The sequence below is a fragment of the Lactuca virosa genome, chromosome 4 (assembly GCF_052849685.1).
Source record: "Lactuca virosa cultivar CGN04683 chromosome 4, Lactuca_virosa_CGN04683_v6, whole genome shotgun sequence".
Taxonomy (NCBI): domain Eukaryota; kingdom Viridiplantae; phylum Streptophyta; class Magnoliopsida; order Asterales; family Asteraceae; genus Lactuca; species Lactuca virosa.
In genome coordinates, this window is record NC_136429.1 from 488,097,221 (window position 1) to 488,123,978 (window position 26,758).

Below are 26,758 nucleotides of genomic sequence, written 5' to 3' on the forward strand. Positions count from 1 at the left end.
TAACTATAGGCTACTTTTTTCACTGATCGTCCACGAGTTCTAATCGGAAATTCGGAGTTGCAGCCTTTATTTTCACTGTTATTGTTGTTATTTTTTTGCTGCATATCTCTTATCAGTTTTTTCGAACAATAGAAGCCAATAGCCTACAAGTGGTGTTTTTAACACCCTCATCAACTCCAACAATGTAAGAACGTTTGATGCTTCTCAAATAATTTATGAATTTTGTTAATCTTAAGCCAAATGTAATTATGAGTTCTATCAATTAGGTATTAGATATTGAACCTTAATATCAATTTGTTTTGAATTATGTGTTTGTGTTATTCATCTTTTTTTTTAATAAAGAGAATACCAAATTACTAATTTTGATAATATTCGCTTATAGTATTCTATTAGAAAATAATGTTTTTTATGATAATCATGAACATATTCTGTTAGAATGCTCGAATTAATATAATTATTGGTAATGAATTCCAATTCTATCAAAATGGAATCACGAATTCCAATTATGTTGGAATGGAATATGCATATTTTCTCATTAATTTATTCATTGGATTAGTTTCCACAGAAGCTGATGTTTGAACAACGGACCACGAAATTTGAACGACGCCTCTTAGCAACATTATTCTTTTAGAATGTATTAGTGTCTTTGGTAGATTTTGATGTTTTTTTTTTCAGATTTGAAAGTTTTTTAGTTTTATTCTTTAACAATAAATGTAATTCTTAGCAATTGTTACATGTATTCTATAAGAATTAATGTAATTTTTGTTTTAATTCTTCAATTGATGGTTCGAGAATTTTGTTATTCTACAAGAAAATTTTAAAGTCATGATCAAAAAATATGTTCAAGAATATTTTTATTATTTTATGGTTCAAGAATATTTTTATTTTTGAACATACTCAAACATATTTTGTCAGAATGTCCGAATTAAAAACCTTATAATTCGTAAAATCAGATTTTTAAAATTAATAGAATCTATGATCCCTTAAAATATGCAAATTTCCTTTATTAAATCTATATTAATTGACTAAAATACCCTTCTAGTTAAATTAGATAGTATTTTTCAATTATATTTAATTCAATAATATGTATTAATCACTTTCTTAAAATAAGTAAAATGATTGGCCCACATTTATGCATACAATAACAAAATAATATATATATATATATATATATATATATATATATATATATATATATATTCAGGTTCATTTGAGACCATGCTAATTTTGTAAGACCGTATCAAATCTAAAAATAATTTTAAAATGCAAAATAAAAGAAAAAAATCCGAAAATTCTTTTTTTAATTATTATTTTCGTCACTTTAATTACCTAAAAAAAATAAAAAAGTTAACCGTTTTTTTTTTTTTGAAAAATACGTGAAAATATTCTAATTAAATATTACACTGTAAATATTATAATGTAGTTTTTAAAATGTTAAAATATTCTACTAGATTTTTCAGATATATATAATATTCTACTAGAATATGTAAAAAAAATGTTTTTTTTAATGTTTTTTGGTATTTATATTTGGAAAATATAAATGACGAAAATAATATTTGAAATTTTTTTTTTCGAAAATTTTCAATTAAAAATTTTAATATATATATATATATATATATATATATATATATATATATATATACAACAGCCACAAAAAGATACAATTTCATGACTTTTGAAAAGCCAAAAGCCACAAAAATATATTGTCACACCCCAAAACCGGAACGGCGGAATCATTCGGGGGTGGAGGACGTCATGTACAATATCACAACAATGCATAGTAGTAAACAAACAACAACATCATCCATTGCATTAATAATATAATTTCATACAAGTGTGTTCTCTGAAGTTTATAAGACACCAAAAATGTAAATAAAAAATAAGAGATGAGTCTTGAACGAGCTCCATCTTCTCAAAACCTGGCATCGGTACCTGTTTACTGATGACCTGAGAATACAAGTTATTTTGAAAGAGTTGATCAGCTTTAAAGCTGGTGAGTTCATAAGTATTTTAGTGTCATTGTTTGTATGAAAGTGTTTGTATGTACTTGATGTATAAGTTTGTAAATGTTTGTAAATGTTTGTATCTCCTAGAAAATCCTATATTTTCTACTAAACGTAGCCTTCTACCAAGGCATCAAATGAAATATATGTTTGTTTCTTGTAAAAGTGTGTATTTTCCCAAATATGACTATCATTAACCAAAAATATAGCTTTCACATTACTGTTCATTATGTGAAGGTCACAAAGTGAATGCAATGGGGAAATAATAAAGTACTGTAGTGTTGTATTAAGTAACTACTGTTGTACTAATTACCTTAAACCAATTGTTATTTAAAGTAACATGTGATATGCCTGTACCATACTACCGACTAAAAACACGACGATAAAAGATGTCGGAAGAAATGACATTTGGCACCCGTAGACTTGCAAGTCCCACTGTAGCGAACAGCAAGGTGTAGGATAGTCAATCCAGTATAGATCTATACACAAATTCAACGCTCTCCTTATAGGAGACTCTGGATACAAAACGAGCCATGACAGGTGATGTCATGCCCCGTTACGTGGCTCACATAACTGTTGTAATGTTCTTGTATATGTATTGTGTGTACTAACTGTATTGTATGTTCTCTCTCTCTGTCTAGTATGTATGTATGTTCTCTCTGTTTCTCATAATTGTATGTTCTATCTATATGTTATTGTTTGTTTCTCATCATAGTATTCTCTATCTGTATGTTATTGACTCATGTATGAACTGACTCATTGTATGTCTCATTGTTCTTGTATTAGTATTAGTAACTTCCTAAACTATACCTATTATAGTTTACTAGCAATGTTGTTTGTATAAATGAACATGATTGTATACCTTTGCTACCTAAAGGTATCGAATTGAATGAAGGAACTTTTATATCTATATACATATACATAATATATAACTAAGATTCAAACGACCTTCGGACAAATAACCAATACCCTAAGTCCACAACCAAACAAGGAACAGGAAGCAAGGCGAGCTATCAGTCCTAAGTCCTTTCAATCCTACTTATATAACTATATCTATATAGGTATGCATTTGACAAAATATAAGTTTAATAAAAGTATTTAACATGTAAAAGAGTTTGCAAAACAGATTGAAGTAGTTTGATTGATAACATAGTTTGAAAAGTAAGAAAATTCATATGTTCGATAGTTATTAATCACATGTGATTAATATAATAACTATAATAGTTCAACTTGTATTCCCCCCCCCCCTGTAAAAGTATTTAAAATCATTTAAAAGGTTGATTAAGGGGTATGAACTCACCTGTAGTGAGTGGTTTGGAAGAACGGATGGTATAGGATGCTAAGTGTCAAGTGAAGACTTGAGCACACACACGGATCCTATTTAACATATAATGACACATATATGAATACAATTAGTGTTTATTCAACTAATCAGGAAAAAAATAACACCTTAAGGACTAGGAAATCCTTAAATGGTAGTGTTATAATCACTTAGGATTGCATAAGAGGGTTGTAAAGCCACTTAAGGGAGTTTTCGGTCCAAGTGATATGTTTCTTGGAGTTTTCGGTTCTTGTGGTTTTCGGTCCATATGGTTTTCGGTCCAAATGGTTTTGACCGAAAACCCATGGTCTTTGATGCATAAGGTGATTTCCAAGGGCTTTTAACAATCAATTAAGTGTTCTAGACTCAATACTAAGTATTAGGAAAGACTTAAAGTCATTTTGCACCCTTTATAAGGGTTTTCGGTCTAAGGAGATGCACTAGACCGAAAACACCTTTTGTTCTTGGATAAAAGACGATTTCAAGGCCCTAAATCAAGTATCCTTACTAGATAACAAGTATAGGAGATAGATACTTACAATATGGAAGCAAAGAAGGGTGTTTTCGGCCCAAAACACTAATGTGTGTTCTTGGTGTTCTTGGTGAAATGAAGAACACTTGAAGATCTAAGAAAATGGAATGATTTCATGGATGAAATCATGTAAGATCACTAGATATTGGAAGAGATCAACTAAACAAGGAAGGAAACACTTACAATCTTGAAGATCTTGACCAAAATTCGAATGATACTTGAGAGAGAATTGTTCTTGACTTGGAAATGGGAAAAAAATGACTAAAAATGACTAAGTGTCATTTATATACCCTTTAGGGTTTTCGGCCCTAACACTATTTTGGGCCGAAAACTCCCAACTCTTGGAGTTTTGTGACTTAAATGTTGCACAATATCTTAAAGTATACTTCCTCTAATTTGTTCTCTCAAGAAAATAAATATCAAAAATACCCAACCGGACATTAAACCGAGCTAAAAATTAGCAGAAAAGAATTTGACTTTTAATTGAAGTGCTAGACGGTAGAGTTTGTTCAAATGGAAATTTCGGGCTGTCACAGATATAATTTCATGACTTTTGAAAAGCCTTCTTTTTCTTCTTGACAAAAAGTTATTTTTAAAAGTTCTTTTTTAATTCTCAAACATCTTTTGAATCTTTTAACTTTTTCAAAAAGCTAAAAATCAAAAAGTTATTTTAAAAGCAATCTCAAATAGGGATGAGCAAAAGGACCGAACCGGCCGGAACGGCCTGAACCGGACCCGACCCGGAAACCGGCTTCGGCCAAAATCAAGAACCGAACCGGCCCGGCGGTTCTACCGGTTCCCGGTTCCTACCGGTTCTTGTCGTGTCTTCAAATGCTGGAACCGGTCCTCGAAAAATAGCATCATACGGTTCCGGTTCCAAAAATCCATAAAAATAACGTCCCGGTCCCGGCCAGACCGGTTCCATCGGGTTCCGGTTACGGTGCCGGTTCCGGTTCCGGCCGGTTCCCGGTCCATATGCTCATCCCTAATCTCAAATATCCTCTTAATACAACACTTCTAGAAAGGTGTTCATTCAACAAGTATTACCATGCATAATTATAGTTTGGGAGCATCTTCAATTTATTTTATGATTTTGTTTTTAAATAGAAACTTACTCCAAAAGCTATAAGAGTCGTGAAAATGCTTGCATTATACAATTTTCGTGAATTGAAACGTTATGATAATAATTTATTTTCTCGTTTTCAAGGCAATATGTTATCCATTTGACAATATCCTATAACAATCGTGTCTTTGATTGATGCAACACAGCTTAAGTATCAAATGTGGGTGTGATGATTTTAATTTATTTGTTTATTAATGGATGAATTCAAAGTGTAATTTATCTATAACAAATCATACGGATAAAATACAAAATTTAAGCGAAAAAACCAATAAAATCGATAGAAAATTACTCACACTCGATTTTAAACGTATACTTGACAAATCGTTTTTAATCAAAAAAATAAATTACTAATGACACTATCATTTTTGTTATTATAGGTAACAAAAATTATAATTTACAAAAATTTGAAATAAAAAATAATAATAATATATTACTATTTATTAGAATTCACCTTGAAAAAATCTAATAAATCCCTCCATTCCAATAATGTCAGCCTCTTTTGGACTCATAAGCAACGAATGTGCACAAAATGAAGCACAATTGTGTGAAAATGTGGGAAGCGAAGAAAATGGAGGGCGAGGGTGTTCTTCTTCCTCCCAATCCCATCGTAATCTTAGGAAAAAACAGGGGTTTGAAATCGAAAGACTCTCTGAGACACATACACACAATGCTTCTCGGAGATTATCTTTATAAATTCAAAATTTCTGAAACTTGGCATTGGTTTGAGAAACAACGAGAATCAATAGATCGATTTGGTTGTGATTGTTGAACCCGGATCCGACAACAGTCGGACCCACCTTCTGCTTTCCCCCTCCCCTCTCCTCCCATGGTGGCTTCCTTCAATTCGTCAGAGTGATCGAGCGAGAGAGTGAGAGAGAGAAAGATAGGAGATTGTAAATTCATTAGCCTCTTGATAGTTTCATTAATTACAGGTCTCTCTCTCTTCTTTCTCTCTCTATACGTATTCATTGTTTGTAATGTTAGATGCATTATTTTCCCAATTCTCTCTCTACGAGTATAATTTATTGTCTGTATTGTTCGATATATCTCATTATGTAATAAAAAGAAGTTTTTAAATCCAAATTATATGCATTATCTTCCCCAATTTTTTGTTTTCATGCTTCTTTTTTATTTGATAAATTTAGCCATTTTTTTTTTGTTTTTATGGGAAAATTCATTTGAAAGGGTATTTATTTCTTCTTTTTGTTCCCATTTTGGTGAATTTTGCATGATTCCAAATTTTCAAATTATGTTATCTGTTGCATTGACATAAATTATTGTACTTTTGGGAATATCTATTTGTATGTCTATACGTATGAGATATTTGTGGCTTGAATTTTATTTTATGTATTTTGGGTTTCATGAGGTTGGCAATTAATTCTCGTGAATTGCAATAATTATTTCTTTCTCATTTTTTTTGAGTTTTGTCATTATATATTATGCCAATAAAAACATGAACAACGATAAAACACAAAAGAACAATGTACTTTATATAAATGAAAGATTTCGGGCAAAAAATTGTCAAGGAGAATGGTTATTTTTGCATTTATACTCTCACAACGCGTTGAAAATCATCCATTCTTGCAAACTATATATAGTTTTGTTTTTTTTTCTAAAGAATAATCATTAGTTAGGGACCATTTGGTTTATTTTACTCATCACGCTTTCATCTTATCATACATTTTAGTTATTTGATTTCCATTGAAGAGGTTCATTTATGTCAAAAAGTTCTTTCAGCATTGGAAATTTGAACTATCTGATTGATGTTATCGCAGAATTCTTGTGTTAGGAATCCTGATATCGGCTTTTGTTGGAATATTTTTGCAGCTTGCTAAGGTAAGGTATGTTTTTTTATATCCAATGGATTTTACATAAAGTAATACCAATGTTGTAGAAATTGATATTTCAAAACCACCATATTTTTCATAATGTACTAAAAAAGTTTCCTCTATGGCCCCTTTTGTTACTCAAGACTCGATAAATTTTGTAGGGGATATTTTCAATGGTATGAATGAGGACATTAATGTCTTTTGCACCATATAAGAGATCTAACAGTAAATAGGTCCCAATTTATTTTTGTACCAAAAATTTGCATGTTCTACGGACATCAATCTAGTTCTTAATCACAGTCCAATGCACACCAAAAGTGTACTAAAGCCAACAATCTTGCGTCATGTCTAGTTATATACTACGTACTTGGAAGTGGGTCCCACCCATATATTACTAAAAATATCTTTAAAAAATTCCTCTTTTACTAAAACCTCCCATCTTTGGTGCCCACTTATGCCGAAAAAAATCCAAAATCTTAGAATTTTATACTTTCATGTTTTTTTTTGTAATTAAACGGACCTCATTTAATTTCCGTCATGGATCCGCCACTGAGTCTATGTAACAAGTGGGGCCTACCTCCTACCTATGTCAATGTTAATATTCTAGCAACTATCAGCTTTTAACTCGTATCAGTTTTGGGATCAACTTTTGGGGGACCCGGAGACGTTTCTTGATGCTTTTGAGGGATCAAAGGATTGCAATTGTTTTATAAATACGTAAAAAATGGGTAGTTGTGCTTCGAGCCCCGTGAAAACAATCAAACCGAGGAGATCACGGCGTCATCGAAGTAGAAAGACACGTAAGCACGACAAAACAAAGAAGAAGGGAGAGACTGATTCCATTTCGGTTCCGATTGGTGGTGATGGTGATACTGATAATGTTGATAGGATGTCGGTTTCTCGGGACTCAGTGTCATCCTTTCGTACTTCTATACCGAGTCATACCGAATCACACACCAATGCTAATGGTAAGGGTACAATCTTCTTTTCTTTTTAACTTGTGCAAGAAATAGCAATGTACTTTTATTTATTTATGTATTATAACATTAACATCCCACTTTAATTTTTTTTTAATTAAAGCGTTCTACTTTTAGTTTTTTATTAAGGCGTTATACTACCGATTGTACTATTTCGTAATAACAAGTGAAAGTGGGATGTTATAATAAATAAATTAATGAAACTATGTTTTTATTTCTAGTTTTTTTATTAAAGCTTCTTTTTACAGTAGACGACCCATTTTTTGATACAATTAGCAGCATTGATGGTGATGGTGATGGTGCGGTATCTGAGGATGATTTTGCTAGCGTGCATGGAGGTAATTACTTCACTTCATATAAATAATTTATTCAACCATTCTATCTGTTCTTAGAAAAATGGAAAAAAAGAAATTAAAGGTCAAAAAGGTTGGGTTGATCAGCCGATATTTTTACTTTTTTTTTTTGTGATAATGATTTGGTTTTAAATAAAACTTTAGAAATGATTATGTCATGGATAACTTACAACCTAAGTAAATGGGTTCCCTGATTATTTTGCAAGGGTAGAGGGAGAGGGCTCACCCTTTAGACGATGTATATTGTATACCCTCTGCTGGCCAACTCCTAATTGTAACCCCTAAGACTTGAACACTGCATGTCATCTCATATGAGATGTCAGTGTCTTACCCATGAATTTTATTTGTTTGCGAGATATGTAACACAAATTGATCCATTTTCACATAAAGGGATTGAAATAGTCCCCTCGAGTTTGCAAGAATGATCAATTTTGGACATATCATGAAAATGTAAAGGCAACAAAAAGACCATCGTTCTTTGGCAATATTTGTCGAAAGCCAAAAGATTGCCTTTTTGGCAATAAAAAAGTCGAAAAGATAGTATTTTTGGCAACAAAAAGTGGAAAAGATGGTTTTCTTGACAATAAAATGCTGAAAATATGGTGTTTTGGTAAAAAAGAGCCAGAAAATGATCTTTTTGGAATTAAAAAGTCAAAAAGATTGTGTTTTTGGCTTTTAAAAGTCGAAAAGATGGTCTTTTGGCATTGAAAAATTAAAAACATTGGGCGTGTTTGGTATGGAGCTTTTGGAAGCGTTTGGGAGCTTCTAACTTTTAGCTTTTGCCAAACACTCGTATAACAAATAAAAGCTACAGCTACCCGCTACATGCTACCCTGCTACCCGCTTCCAGCTACTTTTGCCAAACACGCCCGGTCTTTTTGGCGACAAAAGCCGAAAAAGATGGTTTTCTTGACAATAAAAAGGCCGAAAACATGGTCTCATTGGCAAAAAGATGATTTTTTGGGCCATAAAATAAGAAAAAGATAGTGTTTATGGCAACAAGAAGCCAAAAAAGATGGTTCAAAAAGTCAATAATAATTGATTGATTTCACAAATGTCATACTGATTCCCAGTTTGCTTGATTGTTTGAACTAAGACGATGATGGTGATGGTGATGATGATGAACCAAACGGGGAAGGGGATGAAGATTATTTCCAAGTAGACGATGAGATTATGACAAAGAAGACATTGAAGCAAGATAAGTGCTCGACAGATTTAGAAGATGCATACTCATCATACTACTCAGTAGGGAATCATGGTGATTCAAGCCCTACAAACAAATTCGGACGTAGTTATAGCAGCTATAATGGTTGTGATAAAGATGATAAAACCCAATCCCATATCTTGATGATGTCTGGTAGTGGACCCCACCTGTTCCCTTCTGCTAGTTTCCATGATCAAATCACCAACACTCATAATTCCGTCTCACAAAATCATACCACAAAACCCACCGTTATAAAGCTTGCTGTAAAACGAGCCACCGATGGAGACGACCAAACCCACCGTATGTCTACAACACTTTGTACTTTCCTTCATTTATTTTCACATTTAGCCCTTCAACTTTATGGGTTGTTTCAATAAAATCCAGGTGCTACAGAGAAGTTCTTTTATCGTCCCCGAGCTGGATTCTTGATTCCGTGTTGTACAGATGAAAAACCGCTTGCAGGATGTTGGTCGGCTATTGACCCCTCAAATATTACTCTCAGAGGCGAAAATTATTTCAAGTATGTAATTTTTCAAACTTTTTAATTAATGATTTAATTCATTATTTCATCACATTTTATTATTTTAACCTAAATATAAATGGAACGCAGAGATAAATCGAAAAAAGCTGCTCCAAGTTATAGCCCTTACATTCCATTTGGTGTCGATCTTTTTGTATCCCCGAAAAAAATCAACCACATTGCCAAACACCTCGAGCTTCCTTCCTTACAAGGCGATGGCAATTTGCCCCCCCTCCTAATTGTCAATATTCAGGTTTCCCTTTTTTTTTTTTTTTTTTAAAGTACTCGAAATGTACATATTATGTTAATAATATGTTGTTACATATGTAGTTGCCTAGTTATCCTGCTCAGATGTTCCATAGTGACAGTGATGGCGAGGGGTTGAATCTTGTTTTGTATTTCAAGCTTTCTGAAACCTACGAGAAAGATATCCCTCCCCAGCTTCAGGACAGCATTAAGGTAATTTAAAATTTAAAATTTTAAATATAAATATATTTTAAGTTTAAGTTTGAGATAATAATAGTTGGATACGTACGTTTAAAGAGTTTAGTGGATGATGAAATGGAAAAGATTCGGGGTTTCACAAAAGAAACAACAGTGCCTTTCAGAGATCGATTGAAGATCATGGTGGGTGTGGTGAACCCGGATGACCTTGTCTCAAGTAGCACTGAGAGGAAACTTTTGCACTCTTACAATGAAAAACCCGTTCTCTCACGCCCTCAACACAACTTCTTTAAGGGATCAAATTACTTTGAAATTGACCTTGATATTCATCGATTTAGTTACATAGCAAGAAAAGGATTGGATGCATTTCGTGAACGTCTAAAACACGGGATTATGAATCTCGGCTTAACAATTCAGGTAATCTAATCATGAATTGTTGATGTATTTTCAAACTATTACAACTTTTTCCCTCCCTAATATTTTTCTTGTTAAAAAAAACATACAGGCTCAAAAACCAGAAGAATTACCGGAGAAAATTCTTTGCTGTTTGAGATTAAACAAGATTGACTTTGTCAATCAAGGTCAAATACCCACATTAGTCGCAGATGATCACAATTCCAATTCCTCTTGAAATCATTCGTCCTTCTTTTCTTGGTAAAATGTTCCTGCCCACTGTAAGTACAGCTGCAATCCCAGTAAAAAAATAAAAAAAAAAAGGTGAATTTTTGCTTAAACCGAGTTAGAAAAGTAACAAAAAGTAAAAAAATTTCATTGTTTCTTCAATGTCAATTTTGAGTGGTTAAACGATACGGGTCATTGTAATGTAAGTTGTTGTACATATTGATGTATCGATTGTTATTGGTTTTGTAAATACAGGATCATTTTCATTTTATAAACTATATTGTTTTAGTTTCATTTCAAATTGTTTTATTTTTGTATTCTTGTATTTACCTCCATCAAAATATGAACGTTTGACTTTCTTGAACCTGGTCAATCATTATCAGATTCGTTCGTGGGAACCGAAGCCTGTCACAAAATAAAAATAGGAATAAATCATTATTAAATCATAAAAGTTAAAAGTTAACAACACAACTTTAACTTACATTTGGTAAATTGTGAGATATATCAAAAGAACCACTGCAAACCCTTCGGTTTCTAAAACCCCTGCTGCTCCTACATTCTCCATCGGCTGAAGAAGAATATATCACACACACCGCCATTGCGCCTCCACGTTGGGTGGTGCCGCCAGTCGCCGGATGTTTCTGTTTCTGATTCTGCTTCTGCCGCCGTGTTGCCCACACGAAACCACCGTTTGAAGGTGTGGGTTGTGTCGGGATGATGTCAGATTCACCGGACCTTTCTGTATTTTGTGAATACTCCGATACCGTGTCACGGAATCCACCATTGATGCCATTGTTTCTATCTGGATTCACCTTTGTAGGACCCACTTTACGGAAACTAGTTTGCTCTTGGCTACTTGTTCGCACCATTCTTGGATTTCTTGAAGCTGCTCCAGATGCCCTAAGCATGCCACCTGGCTTCTTTCTGACAGTTTTCAATTCATCAACGTTATTTTACCAAATTGCCACCGAAAACAGCTGAAAAGTGAAACCTACTAACCTACATGCTTCCTTACGGACTTTTGCATCGATTTCTTTGTTCGGGGGATACTTCGGCAAGCTAGCGAGATCACACGCAAAGGGTTTCGTTTTGAAATACTGTTTTAATTAAGATCAAAAAAATGAGAAACTTCTTCAAGTCTTGATTTTGGTCATTGAATTGATTCCGTAAGCTGCGAAAGTGAAACATACCTCGGATTCTAGGGCAGATTTAGCTGTCCCCCGTCTGTGAGGCTCTACGGAAAGTAAAGTCTCGATAAGGTCAATCGCAGTTTTCGGGACTTCTTTACATCTTTCCCGAAGGGTACTTTCGTAATTACGATGAGGTTTAAACATCGTTGCAAAAGGAAGCTTCGACTTGTTCCAATACCCATCAGGAGGAGTCCCACACAGCTTGAATATTTTGTGCAATTGTTCCACCTAAAATAAAACATCGTGTAACAATAACAATGAATCCCCAATATTTAAATGAAAGAAACCAAAACTATATATAAGAAGGAATTCCCTATTAAAAAAAAGGGCAAATAGATCTGTGCCCCCGCCTCATCCATATACTGGGACTGATATTAATAAGACAAAAACTGTAATTTTTCTGTCAATCAGAATAAATTATAGTTTATGTACTTGACCTAGGTTATACTATCCGTGCCCCCTGACCCCATCCATATACAAGGACCGGGTCACGTACTGATTTTAATAAGACAAAAACTGTAATTTTTTTCGGTTACATAGACTGATGTCAATAGGATAAAAACTGCAATTTTTTTTGTCAGACAGTATTAGATTATAGATTTTGTATTCGACCTCGGTTCGTGCCTTGAGGATCGGTTTGCGAAGAAAAAGTTCAACAAAAACACACCCGATGCTCCAAAGATCAACACACGTCCCATATTTTGTGCACCCTAAAAGAAGTTCGGGAGGCCGATACCACAAAGTCACAACATGACTAGTCATTGATTGGGTACTCCTTTGACAATAAAAATTCGCAAGACCAAAATCCGCAATCTTCAAAATCCCTTCATTATTCACCAAAATATTCGCGGTTTTTATATCTCGATGTAGTACTCCAAGTGAGTGGCAATGCTCGATTCCGTTCAATAGTTGTTTCATATAGCATTTAATCTGCGCACCAAAAATAACATCATATGGTTTGTGGATCGGAATCGGAATCAGAATGTATCGATGGAATTGGAATTGGAAATTGGAATGGAATTACGTGTTACAAAACCTGGGAATCACTGAACTTGATGTCGGGACATGATAGAAGACCGGAAAGATCGTGTTCCATGTATTCAAAGACGAAGTATATGTTACGTGATAATCGGGATGTGATTATCCCTTGGAGTTTTATGATGTTAGGGTGGTCGAGCTTACGGAGGATTGTGATCTCTCGAGCCATGAACTTGATACTCTCTGGAAGTAAAATGTCAAATCGCACCTTCTTCAATGCAACCATTTTGCCACTCTCGATGTGACGTGCTCTATAGACACAACTGTATGTACCTTGTCCAATCTGAATGGAAACAAATCTGGTTGACATAATCATATTTGAAGAAGAAGATACAAAGGATTTAAGTAGTATAATGAAGTCATGGTTTGATTTCAAGATATTGTTCAAGTGAATCTTTATACCTTGTAACCTAGAAGATAGTAATGGAAGAAATATTGGGATTATGTTACTGAATTGTAGTATCGTGTACCTTTTCGAATCTTTGGAAGCTATCGGATTTTAAAGGGAGCCAACCGTGAATGGCTTCACCGGCGACGGCACTAAGCCAAGAGGGCCATCCAGCGGCGCCGGCGATGTGTTCTGCTTCAGTTAATCTTCCAAAATTGAAATTAATCGAATCGGAATTTGAAGTTTCGGATAATGGATCATTAATAACAACGTGATTGTCCTTGTTCTTACTGATCTTATCATGGTATCGTCTACGTGTTCCCTTGTTGATCTTCGTCGATGGCTCAATTGGATGATCGCGATTATGATCATGATCGTGATTCTTCGAAGACGAAGAACCCAAAAAATGTGTGGAAAAATGTGAATCGTGTAAGGGAGAACTGAAAGACCTAACCACATTTTTGGAACCGATGCAACCCATTGCAATTCACACGAAATCCATCAAAGGAATTGATACATTTAGGGGAAATAGGGCGGAGAAATTGGGGAAGAATTGAGAGAGAAACCCTAAAAAACAAAAAACAAAACCCTGATGATTGACACTGTCATCCAATTCCTGAAACAGTGATTTTAGCATCTGGCGAGATATGCGGAGAGAAGATGAATTTAAATTGAGAGAGGGGGAAGAAGAAGAAAAGGAAAGTAAAAGAGAGCGACATTTGTGGGTCCATGTTGATTGATTACTTCATTTTGGTGTGCTCTGAAACAGAAGAGTCTTAGAGAGAGAGAGAGAGACCGAAAAGGTGGTTGAACAGTGAGAATCGACCAACCGCTAAGTTCAACAAACAGCTTTACTTGAAATTGTAGCACGCCCTTCTGGGTTTGGTCACGGATCTTTTTTTTTTTAAATGTCTATAAGAAATGTAGAAAAAAAAAACCGGTACATGCAGCAAACTATAGTTTTTATACTGGTATGACTATTAAAGTTTATTTTATTAAAAAATTCATTTCTAATAAATAAATAGCTTTAATCTAAAACCGTTATGTGTCATGTTCTTTACCTGCCACGTTTATGCTAATAAACTTCTTCCAAAATTCAAAATCTAAATACCACAATACGATTTGATTTCATAATCAGGTCCTAAAATTCAGTAAATCAGTTCTAATGTTACAAATTTACATGCACTTTAATATAGATAATTATTGTTAATAAGACTTTGTTAATTTTTCTTTTATAATTTCTATTTTTTTATAATATATCTTTATTTTAAAAAGAATTTTTTTTTTAATTTTCTTACAATCAAAGTTATGTTATTTTTTTTTGTTTATAATTTATTTTATTTTTTGTCCATACAATAATTATAAAAATAACAACGGTGGTTTTCACGAGTTATAACCTAGTATATAATATATAATTAATATTATCGGCATTCTTTGCTCTCCTTGGCCTTTAGTGAGATCGCAACCAGACCACTATTTATCTCTCATCATCTTGGATTGTATCATGTAAGATAACACTTCTCATTACAATATTGATTTTAGTGTTAAAGGTGTACACATTTTATCATTAAATTCTTTTTAAATATTTTATCATTAAATTTTTCTATACATATTTTATTATTAGAGGGTGTTTGGTTAAGTTTATGAAAAATCATAGAGTAAATTATACAAATGATCCCTATAGTTTAGGGTATTTTGCGTGTTTGGTCCCTAACTTATTTTTTTAACTCAGAAGATCTTTACTGTTTGTTTTTGTTATGCATTTGGTCCCTGTCTTACCTAAAAGACTATTTTGCCCTTGATTTTTTAATTTATTTAAATAAACACACCCCAACCCCACCTCTCACATTACCTTACCTTACCTACCCCACCATTTTTCCCTATTTAAATAATAGTCTTTTTAGGTAAGACTGCGACCAAGCGCGTAACAAAAACAAACAATAGGGACTTTTCGAGTTAAAAAAATAAGTTATAGACCAAACACGCAAATTATCCGAAACCATAGGGACCATTCGTGTAGTTTACTCAAAATCATAAATACTTTTCAACTTATAGCTTATTGCTTATAAGTTGATAAGTTAGAGGTGTTTTACTTATGGATTTTGACTTATTACTGGTATGGCACCGGTATAAGTTATTTCTATGCAAACATCCGTTTTAGCTTATACCGGTGTGGAACCGTTAATAAGCTAAAAAAAAGTTAAATAAGCTAACCAAACACCCCCTGAGGTATGTATAATTTAATATAAATACGTATTTTTACTTATAGATGAAGTGTTTTTGTATGACAGATTTTTTTTGTCGGAATACACATTATTTGTCAAAAGGTTTTATATTTCCAATCCAAATAACCTACCTCATTGGTCTAGTATATTATACGGCAATTTATTGATTGAATATTCATCACTTCTGCAAATCTAATTGAAAGAACCCCTTTCTATACTTTCATATTTCTGAAAGACCCAAACTTTCATACTTGACAATATAGTTACTCCATAACATGCTACATGCATATTCATAAAATAATATTTTTACATTGATAAAGTCATTACAAAAGATTGGATACAAACCGACTATGTTTTAAGATTTTACATGACTACGCAGGATATTGTAAATCTATACAAACCTAAACCAAAATACAAAAAAATAATATTACAACTATTCTAAGTCTTCCAACTATAATGGGTGCTTATTGCCTGCATTATGTTAAAATATTGGCAGGGGTAAGCGATAACGCTTAGTGAGTTCAATAATAGATACAATATAACGTTATGCCATATATATACCAATATGGCAGAAGCAAATAGGAGCAAGGAACAACAAAGGCATAATGTGATAAGTTTTTCCCTAACAATTATTGATTTGATTCAAAGATATACAATCATTGAGACATAACAATTTCCATACTTGATAAACATCAATAACGCTTCGGCCCAAATGGCACTGAAGACAAACAATTTCTGATTAACATTAAGGTAGATTTCAGGTTTTCACGCCCTGTCTAACCTTCTGCCAATGCCATAGAATAGAGTCATTCACTTACTAGGGGACATGCTCTACATGGCCAGAGGCTACATACCAGTACCACTGTGAATCTGAGTTCTTAAACTGATCACATGGTCAAAGGTATAGCTTTGCTATCATAAATAGCAGAAATAAAAATAACACGGGAAAATACTCAGGAATATTATTCTACCAAAGCCAAAGTGATGCCTATGTCATACACTTCATGGTCAACGGTTCATACCAATACCCAAGTGATGCCTATGTCATACACTTCAAGTCAGAGGTACAACCTTGCTATAAAAATAGCGGATATAACAACTCGAGAGGATAACATGGAAAAGCACATAGCACATATAACACATAACATACAATTGTTTCTACATATTAAACTCACCGTGAATTAACCGGGGGTCAAAATAATAATTTGGGCAGCACTTCAGCTCTAAATATGACTTTCGTCGTTGAAAACCGGGAGTTTTCTTGAAAACCGGGCTCTGCGAAGGTAGAGCTTCGAAACCGAAAAGATAAATTTTTCGGGCTTCTCGGGAATCTCGGGGCGCGTTTCAGGCTTTGGAATTAATCTCGGGGCTTCGGGGAAAGCCAAAATACCAAAAATATTGAGAAAGGGTGAAAATTTGGCAATTTCTCCATTTTCCTCGGCAAGGCTCGCATGCTTTGTATTTATAGGGCGAGGGTCGGCCGATCAGAAGGGAGGAGTCAGCAGCAGCGACACGCGGCAGCAGCAGAGCGAAGCAGGTGGCAGGCTGCGAGGCCTCGCTTCGGACGGGTGTGCGAGGCGCGTCGGAAGGCTACTGGTCACGAAGTTGGTCGAATCCGGAAGCGACACGCGGGTACTGTTCATGCGAGGATGAGTCATGGATCGGACACGAGGATTGAGCCGTTGCTCGGACGAATCAGAAGGCGACGCGTCAGCAGCTGGGTCTTCGGCTCGGACACGTGGTGCGATGACTCACCGAAATCAGCCTTATCCTTGCGAGATTTCTCGAAAATTGTGCCCCGACCTTCTAACATCCGTAACTTTTGCATACGGGCTCCGTTTTTGACGTTCTTTATATGCACGCGTAGAGAAAATTATGCTCTACAACTTTCGTTTAGACTTCGTCGGAAAATTTTGACTTTATTTTTATATTATTATTTTTAACAGACCGGGACTGGTAAATCCGTTAAAAATTCATAACTTCTTCATCTGACGTCCGTTTTTGTCAGACTTTTTAGCGTTGTACTGCTAATGGCGAGACCTTCGATTCTCGTTTAGTTTGTGTCGGCTAAAAATCACTCGATCTAAAATTCGAGTTTTTAGCTGTCTACTGTTAAGCTGAAACTTGTAAAAGCTGAAACTTGTAAAAATCATAACTTCCTCATACGAAGTCAGATTTTGGCGTTCTTTTTATCGAACTTCTCGGTTTAACGAATACTATGGCTGTCATTTAGATCACTAAGGCTAAAAAGTAGCTTATCAAAAACTCACTTTTTACGTCATTTGGCACCGTGCCGGTTTTATCGCGGATCTTCGATTGGTCATAACTTCTTCGTTATAACTCGGATTTCGACGAGTTTTCGCCTACGTGTTTCTAACGAGATTATCTACAACTTTCAATAATAAAATTTTACTTATTTCAAATTTTATATTTTCGCTAAATTTCACTATTTGACTTTTAATTGGAATCTCATAAGACTTCCAATAATTTGTGAGTGATTCTAAACATAGTTTTACTTCATTTCTAGTAAAAACTATCTGTTAGAACTCAACACTCAATTTCACATAATATTTCATAATATTATTAACTTTTCAAATTACATAACACGATTTCAAAACGTGTATGTTACACTAATAAATCAGTATCATAGTGCTTTGAGGTATAGGAAAGCCATATACTTTTTTTTGATACAAAAGGGGTATTCGTTCTTTATAATTAGGCTTGGGATTTTCCAAAATACATGGTTGTATACAAAATACTCATCAGCCCTGCTCTTCATCCAAAAACACATTTAGTTCTTTGAGGACTTTAATCAGCACTTGGTGTGCTTCATGAAACTCTACATTTATATAAAACTAATTTGTATAGGGATTCCACATACCAAACAAATCTAAAACATAACAATTTATAATGAGCGAACAAAAAAATTGAACTTCCCTTTAATCACAAGACCGAATTTCAATGAAGCCATAGAATTTGCACACTTTACTTCCAAACTATGCTATTTTCTTGATCAGAATCACTTGCGAAATGGCAATCATTGTCATCAACTGCTTTGTTTCACCCATTTGAGAAAACCAGCCAAGAACCTCACTTGTGAATCCCTATATAATTATTATTTTTGTTAAGTACTTTGATCTTAATACTAATTTTCCAAAATGGTTCATATTATGAGAAAGATTGTACCTATAATAACGAAAAAGATACTAAGAGATACTTTGGTCGATTTCAATCGATAAACTAAATAAGATAAATCAACATAACTTTCAAAAAGATAATTTGATAATTTTGATAACGAGGATCTCAAACTCAGTTTGAAAAAGCAAAAAGACCAAGTAATGAAAAAAGTTGTAAGTATAATCTCGATTAAAAAAATGGTAGTGTCTACAATACTTAGAATTTTAAAACTTAATTTTCAAACCTGATAAAGTGTGTTGTTCCGTCTCAACCTTATGTGACCAAGATGAAACAACAGATGGAGCAAAGTTTGGCGCACCTGACAAGTTCAAATACCTTTTTTGGTTCGAAGAAAGAGAGTGTTTTAGCGTTAAAGATTTGTTTCATTGTGAACATTATAATCACTAGTGGACCTCTTGGGGGTCTTCGATGTCCTTGGTTTTTCCAAATTTGGGTTTTCTAGATAAATGGTGTGTAACTCTCGAATATTTTTTGTTTAACTGAATATTGTTGATTCTTGTTATGTATTAGTGATTTCCTTTTATTTAAGGAATTATTATACAATAGGTGTGAGACTCGTGTATTATACGGATTTATTAAAAAAATGTTGAATATAAAGTTATAAGCATCAAGTATTTTTTTTAAACTAATATTTTTACATAAATATTACGGATATAATGAATAAAGCAAGTTTTTCAACATATATACTAATAAATAAAAGCTTATGAAAACTATTTCCGTTGTTTATAATTGTATTCCATAACATTTTTGTTTTGAAGAAGTTATTGTATAAGTGAAAATTGTGATGTGTAAATATTAAATTATGGAAGAATTGATTATTGCCTAATTTGTGGTTGTACAACGGGTTTTTTTTTGTATGGTTATTGAAATTTAATTTAATGATTCTACATAACATAAATAAACCCGCATAAATATGGAATTTACTTTTAAATTTAAGAAAACTAAAAGCACAATAAAACGCCAAGTGGAAAAGAAAAAACCAAAAAATCCTACAAAATGACATGTATCAAACTAAAAGAGAACATGACATTTGGCGAAAAAACATTTCCATTTATTATGATAGATGATAGATTATCAAATCACTTGAAATTATGGATTGGTTGGAACTTGAGTTTGACCTTGTTTTATCAATTCTTGGAAAATTTTACCAATTAAGAAGAATGTTTATTAGTCTTTACTCTTTTTTTTGGAACCGGCAAATATCATTAAAAAAACCACATACCTAGCAAGATGCTAATAGGGGCAAAAGAGTACAAGAAAAAGGGAAAGAAATTACATGCAGATAAAAGGATTGACACACCATTCAATCCATTGAAAATTACAATGCTCTCTCCTATATTTAATCCATAAAACACAGTTGATTTCACCAAATCAGCTACTTTAGCAGGAGAAGTTCTTGTTTTTTTGAAAACCCAGGCACACCTTGCTTTCCAAATAAGTTACGTCGTCCCGTAACAGATACTAATTAGGTTTTTTCTTTTCTTTGCACATGTTCCCCATTGTGCTGTAAACTTCAACAATTCCTCAATGGATTCGAAATGTGCATTGGGAAGGTCACACCAGCGGAACACCCAATCCCAGACCTTTGCGGCCATTGGGCATCGTAAGATCACATGGGTTGTATCCTCATCTTCAGCCTCGCAATAGGTACATAAGGGAGATGCAAGTTGAATACCCCGTTTGAGAAGAGCGCATGCAGTTGGAATTCGATCTAGGTTTGCCCTCCACATAAAGCAAATCACCTTCAGTGGGATCTCATGGATCCATTTTAATGGAGTCACCAGCAATAGCATGTTCCACCGGTCAATTTTGATTCTAAGTACATCAACATGGAAGATCCCATCACTAGATATTGTACACACCCACTTATCTCTGTCGGGCACAGCTTGGAAGTCACGAAATCTGGTAGCGAACGTGTTAATCTCACTAATCTTGTAAGAAGATGGAATCAACAAGAAAAAAGAAAAGTAAAAGCAATTAATAAAAACTTCCATACAACAAAATTAGTTGGAATCTTTACAATTACTTTTTAGAAGGATCTTACTTAAGAATAAATATTTGAATCTATTGTCAAAGAACATATTAAAGATGGTAGAACATTTGTAATAGTATGTCCAAATAGATTAATATTTTATAAATCAAAAACGGTTAGATAGATCTACAAACACATTTTTGTTATATTTTCAAGTTTAATAACTAAGATCATCCACAATATGAGCTTTTATCAAGTTTTTTTTTAATCCAAAAATCTCTTTAAATTTAAAAATATAAAAATATATATATAAAAAAAACTATTAGATGATCTTATCTAAATCAAAACTTGTTCAAGCAAATTTTCAGGCTCTGCTACTAGCTTTTTCAAGATTGTGGTGGGTATCATATGTTTGGACCAATCAATCGTAAATAGACAACATATATAAAATAAATTATAAAATAATAATAATAAGTAAAAACAATTAGTTGGTCTCATAAATAAACAAGTTGAAAAAAATTCTCATATGCTCTTTTTGGGCTCTGCTACTAGCTTCGTTTTAGATTTTTTTTTCATTAAAAAAACTCCCCTGTAGATGCTCTAATATGTTGCATATGATCACATTAAGTCAAAAACTAACGTTGTTATAATAATAATATCATGGTTCTCTCACTCAAACAATAAGTGACTGTATAACATCAACATTGCATATATTAATTACATCACTCCCAACCTGTCCCTCTCTTGTACAACCATTTGACTTGTCTCATTTTACGTAACTTTTTCAATTTTATCTATTTGACTCGATAAGAATGAAATATAACATTGTTCAACCCACCATACGCATATGTATTAAACGTGCTACATCTATTATAATCAACATCGTTGCTCATTCTATGCAAGTTTGAACAAAAAAAAAAAAAAAAAAAACCTACAAAATAAAATCGATTAAACATTATAAACCCTTAAAAATATAAAATAAAAAAGCTTTTCGTGTACAACAAATTGGGCGAATATCGTGCATACAAGGCACACAATCAACTCCCTACAAACAACATAATCATTTGTACATCATATGTATCTTCAATAACCAATCAAATACACAAACTACAAAACAAGACTGAAGACAGAATCCCATTTAAAATGTACTACTATAGTATTCTTCTGTTATAATATGAACCATAAGTAACAACCCCTATTTGATATTTCATTACAAGTTTTATAAAAAAACGATAGTTTAAGTTTACGCAGTGATTTTCTCTTCTTTCATCTGTAAAAGAACGGGTCTTTCATTGTTTCCAAATTTGGTTTCTTTACGTTGTGATGATGATTTTACATTTGTACCCTTGTCAGTGTTGTAGGCTCGATGCCTAGATACAGGTATATCATGATTATGTTTGCCTTCGTATGTTGTCACCACTGATTTTGGGTCTGATGGGGCCCGCTCTACATGCTTTCTCACATTGCATCCTGCATACGTGCATTTATAATAACTCCTGCAACATTTAAAAAAAAAAAATCATTTGACAAATTTGAATCAATTTTTTTAGTTTTCCATTCCCATTTTTTACTTGTAATGTTATACTATAGATTGAATTGATATTTAGTTTGGTGATAATTGTCTAATACTAATATAGTTTATAAAAGTTAGGAGTATTTTGTTAGGTAGTTCCTTTTCCATTAAGTAAATAAAGAAAACACTTATTAGATTAAGGTGTTGTTTTGTTTTTTCGAAGCGAAAATGCATTAAGTTTGCGGACCAGCAACCCTCTGTAGCAGAAGAGGTGGACCAAACGGCTACAGCATGTAATAAAAAGTCTGTTTGTTTTTTAACGTCTGCAGATTGCTGCAATAAGTTAAAGTAATGTGTGAATAGGTTTGACGCAGATGGTCTAGCGCTGCGCCACGCAGCACACGTGCAACAATTTTTAAGTTAGAAGTCTTCTGAAAAACAAACAGTTGCGAATGGCCAAGTGTTGCGCGGCACAACAATAAGCGGTCAGAAGTGGTTTTTTAGAAAAAACAAACAACACCTTAGATTAAGTCATGTACCCATTAAGTTCATTAAGTCAAAACAAAACACCAAATGAAAAACCAAATCTAGTCATTTTTCACATAAATTTAAATCATGAGAATTAAAATTAGTTATACCTTGGATTAGTATTCCCTTTGACCACTTTCTGACCATATTTTCTCCACTTAAATCCATCATCTAAAAGATCAACTTCACTTCTTGTTTGTACCACTATTTTCGGTTCTGCCACCATCTTATTATGAGAAAAATTCGATTCCACGGGCGCAGCCACAGGCCCCACTTCCGTGTTCCTGCGCTCCAACAACATATACACATCACCAAATGTTCCCAAAAAGAAACATATACATATGAGTCAAAACATATATAATAATTATATACCTTCTTTTTGGATTAGGTTCATCATCCGACTCATCGATTCTAATCAACTCATTTGACCGAGGAATATCACGGGCAGCAGCCTCAACTACCCGTGTCTCAAATTGATAATTATTCGGTTTGCTGACATCAGCGCTTTCTTTACCTCTCTTATTCACCAATGGTGGGTCATGATTGTGTTGACCTTTATACACAATGTCACTTATATGCCCATCAAATGACTGCCCGACTTTTTTCTTCACCGGGCAGTTTGCATGTGTGCATTTGTAGTAGCTTCGTGGATGCTCGCTTGCTTTCACCTGTTTCTGCCCGTATTTTCTCCAATTGTACCCGTCATTGGTGTCGGTAGGTGCGGTGATGACGTGGCGGGGTTCGCTGATGTCAGATTGGGAAAACGACATGTCATCGGGTGACCCGATTTGGGAATCTGAGAGGTCTGACTTTGTGTTGACTATTTGTGGTTCTTCATGTGATTGTGATGATTTGTTTTGGTTTTCGGGTTGGATTTGATTGAAATAAGATTGGGATAATGCGGCTTGTGCTGTCACGTGAGCTAATGCTTGTTGGTGAGACATTCCGAATGGACTCTACACAAGAAATAGCAACTTACTTTTATCCATTTGTTTTTTTATAGCATTTATCTACTACTCTAATTATCAAAAATTGTCAAACATATAAAGTATAAACACTAAGGAATTTCATTTTCAACGCTTATTGTGATGCTCAATTTAGTCAAAAAAAGTTGAGATTTAAGTCGGACTTGAAGTTGAAATTTGAAAATCTGTTCATTTTACATTAAAAGTCAAAAGTTACCTTTTTTGTTGGAGAAAAGTGACGTAGATATCAATCAGACAGGATGTATCATACGATTTAACGATTAGGCGTATAATCATTGGGTTTTCTACTTTTCTATTCAAATTACAAGATCGAATACCCAGAAAAGGTTTTAATTAACGATCATTGATAAACAGTTAACGTTTCATATAAGAAGCAGTACCTGAAGAGGTGAGAAGAACCCTGGAGAGTTCAGTAATCCAGAAGGGCTAAACGTAGATGGGAACATGAACCCAGATGGGGATTGGGCAATTACTAAATCCATGGGTCGATTTTGCTTGAATCCCCCTTGTTTCTTTTCTGAATCAGGTTGTTTCGAGGAAGAAAAATCGTCAAACATAGAAGTAGGTGGGATTTGAGAAGCAGGGGACGCCATGGCGCCGGCGAGAAGCTGAGAAAACGAGCGGCAATCGATGTCAGTGTTATGATCGGAGAAGAAATTCGAGATGAGGGTCATCGGTCCAGGGCTGAACCCTGGTCCAGGTCCGCCGGTGAATAGGGTTTCGAACGAAGTTTGTGGTGGAAGCGCAATCATTGGAGGAACTCGCCGTGGTTGTTGTGGTGGTGCTGCTGCTGACCCTCCGTTTGTCTCCGCCATGACTCTCTTTCTACTATACAGCCTGTATGAACTTACAGATTGCTGGATGGTGGTGGTGGTGGTGGTGATTGTGGTTCTGGTTGTAGCCGCCGCATTCAGTTTTCACTTTCTCACGCGGTTTCTCTCTCTAAATTCAGCCATGATTCCGATCTAAAAACTGCTGCAAATGATTTTGGGGGTTTAATTGCGAATTATTACGTATCTACTTGCTCCAATCGAGTTTTAAATTCCGTATACGAACAGCAGTTTACAGAGGGCAGAGGGTGTCTGTGTGTCGCGCATCTCGATCTTATCCTCTTATGGTGGGAAATACAATAATAATAAATCGAGATAACTACATAAATAGCCCTCCAATATTTCTCTATATCCACTTTCAGCCCCTTTAAATAATTTCTTTTAAACCTTTTGAATTCTGATTCAACTATCCCAAAAAATTCAATAATCATATTTTAATATCCAAAAACCTTCATATTGTAGTACCCAAAAGACTATTAAGTTTAAAAGCCAAAAGATTTAATCAGAAGTAAAGCAATTAAAAGAAAATTTTAGATTTGTTTAAGTTTGTTTACTGAAAAAGTTCATAAAATATTACATAGATAGGACCCACAAATTCCTTTTATAAGTTTTATCGTTTAACAATAAATTAAATGATTATTTAAATATAAACAGTTAAGCACATCTAACTTTTTGAAAACGATGATGAAATAAAGAAAAGAGGATTCCATCACCTAACTATTTCGATTCTCACAAAATAGCCATCTTCATATTTCAATAAAATAAATCATATATAACCCATCAAACATTTTATAAAATGGTTGAAACCGGAAAAACCAAACAAAACTAACCTGTAGTTGTTAGTTGAAAGTTGATAACTGGAAATTGTATTTTTTATTTTTTGAGAAATTAGATATCCGTATATTTTTTGTGTCTAATATCTTCCTATCTATTTTAGATGGTGATAAGGGCCATTTTATTTAATTTAAATTTGAATGAGATGTTAAATTTATATATTTGTCATCATCTATTAAGTAGAAAGAAAATTATGAATAAAAAGTAGGAGGATATTTAATTTCATTTCTTTTTTATATTGGTGTTTAATTAAATGAGTTGAATGAATTAGAAAAGATGAATATTAGTGCTATTGGTTGGAAAAGATAAAATAATAATAATAATAATAAAACCTATAAAAATAATATGAGAACTAGATTAAGTGAATTGGAATGGATTAATACCCTCCGCCTTAGACATACAATCTGGATTCATGTGGCGGCTTTCAAATGTTTAAATAAAAAAAATATTATTTCTTTTTGCCTCATGTTTGATGTGCCCATTTTATCACAAAGTGGCTTTTTTACTTTGGTCCCAAAGTGATATTTTTTTTTCTTTCAAAAAGCTATACATGGCAAGTGATAAGTCACTGAATCCAACTCATTCTAAAGATCTTAAAACTGAAAAGCATGTCAAAATTGGTTTTTAGTGAGTCTAATACTATTTCAATTTGCAAACAAAACCAAACCCGCATAATCCGCCGACGTTAATTCTTCAATTATGTATGACAGCATGTCAATTGGCAAAAATAAATTTATGTATTAAACGTAATGGTAGGTTTAAGGGCCACCTGTTTAATTCATTTAAAAGAAGTTAGCTGTAGAAATAAAAAAATGTTACTATTTAAAAAGGAACTCATCTTTTAGTCCTGCATAATATTAATATCTATTCCTTTTTTTGTTTTTCTTCAATAGATTTTAGTTGTATGTTCGAGTGTTTGTTTGTTTTTTTAGTGTTGGTATTATTTTCGTTCAGTAGTTCATTTAAAAAGTATTTGTATTTATGTTTAATTCGTATGTACAAGAATCAAACACTAATAGATTGATTATAGAATATCCTTAGACAAATACCATAAAAGGGGGCAACAACATAAGAGCACAATCTCGTGTTTACTCGTAGGACCATCTCATATTTACTCCGAAGGACCACC

At 33.6% G+C, this 26,758-nt stretch overlaps 3 protein-coding genes across 11 annotated transcripts; 1 reads left to right on the top strand and 2 right to left on the bottom strand.

Moving 5' to 3' along the window:
* The first annotated feature begins 5,488 nt into the window (after nt 1–5,488).
* On the top strand, nt 5,489–11,221 carry LOC145109268 (uncharacterized). Of its 8 annotated transcripts, none has more exons than XM_079046417.1 (10): nt 5,489–5,911; nt 6,755–6,820; nt 7,443–7,776; nt 8,037–8,123; nt 9,235–9,642; nt 9,727–9,862; nt 9,953–10,115; nt 10,193–10,321; nt 10,406–10,723; nt 10,812–11,221. In XM_079046417.1, exons 3-10 carry the CDS (start codon nt 7,533–7,535, stop codon nt 10,935–10,937), a joined length of 1,611 nt encoding a protein of 536 aa, XP_078902543.1. In that variant the 5' UTR covers nt 5,489–5,911; nt 6,755–6,820; nt 7,443–7,532; the 3' UTR covers nt 10,938–11,221. The 8 variants fall into 8 exon arrangements, with proteins under 8 accessions (XP_078902543.1, XP_078902539.1, XP_078902536.1 ...); XM_079046413.1 differs by having other exon boundaries at nt 5,490–5,911; nt 7,426–7,776; nt 8,034–8,123; XM_079046410.1 differs by having other exon boundaries at nt 5,490–5,911; nt 8,034–8,123.
* LOC145109267 (cyclin-dependent kinase C-2 C-like) lies at nt 10,684–14,371 on the bottom strand. 2 transcript variants are annotated; one of them, XM_079046408.1, is made up of 8 exons: nt 13,626–14,371; nt 13,154–13,438; nt 12,730–13,047; nt 12,118–12,345; nt 11,927–12,024; nt 11,410–11,851; nt 11,258–11,332; nt 10,684–10,990 (listed from the first exon to the last, which is right to left on the bottom strand). In XM_079046408.1, the coding sequence occupies exons 1-7, from the start codon at nt 14,022–14,024 to the stop codon at nt 11,297–11,299; spliced, it is 1,806 nt and encodes a 601-aa protein (XP_078902534.1). In that variant the 5' UTR covers nt 14,025–14,371; the 3' UTR covers nt 10,684–10,990; nt 11,258–11,296. The 2 variants fall into 2 exon arrangements, with proteins under 2 accessions (XP_078902534.1, XP_078902535.1); XM_079046409.1 differs by having other exon boundaries at nt 13,154–13,454; nt 13,626–13,651.
* Nucleotides 14,372–21,886: 7,515 nt separating this feature from the next.
* Nucleotides 21,887–25,074, bottom strand: LOC145109270 (putative WRKY transcription factor 3). The gene is made up of 4 exons (XM_079046418.1): nt 24,346–25,074; nt 23,352–23,935; nt 23,090–23,263; nt 21,887–22,434 (listed from the first exon to the last, which is right to left on the bottom strand). Exons 1-4 carry the CDS (start codon nt 24,778–24,780, stop codon nt 22,182–22,184), a joined length of 1,446 nt encoding a protein of 481 aa, XP_078902544.1. The 5' UTR covers nt 24,781–25,074; the 3' UTR covers nt 21,887–22,181.
* Nucleotides 25,075–26,758: the final 1,684 nt, after the last annotated feature.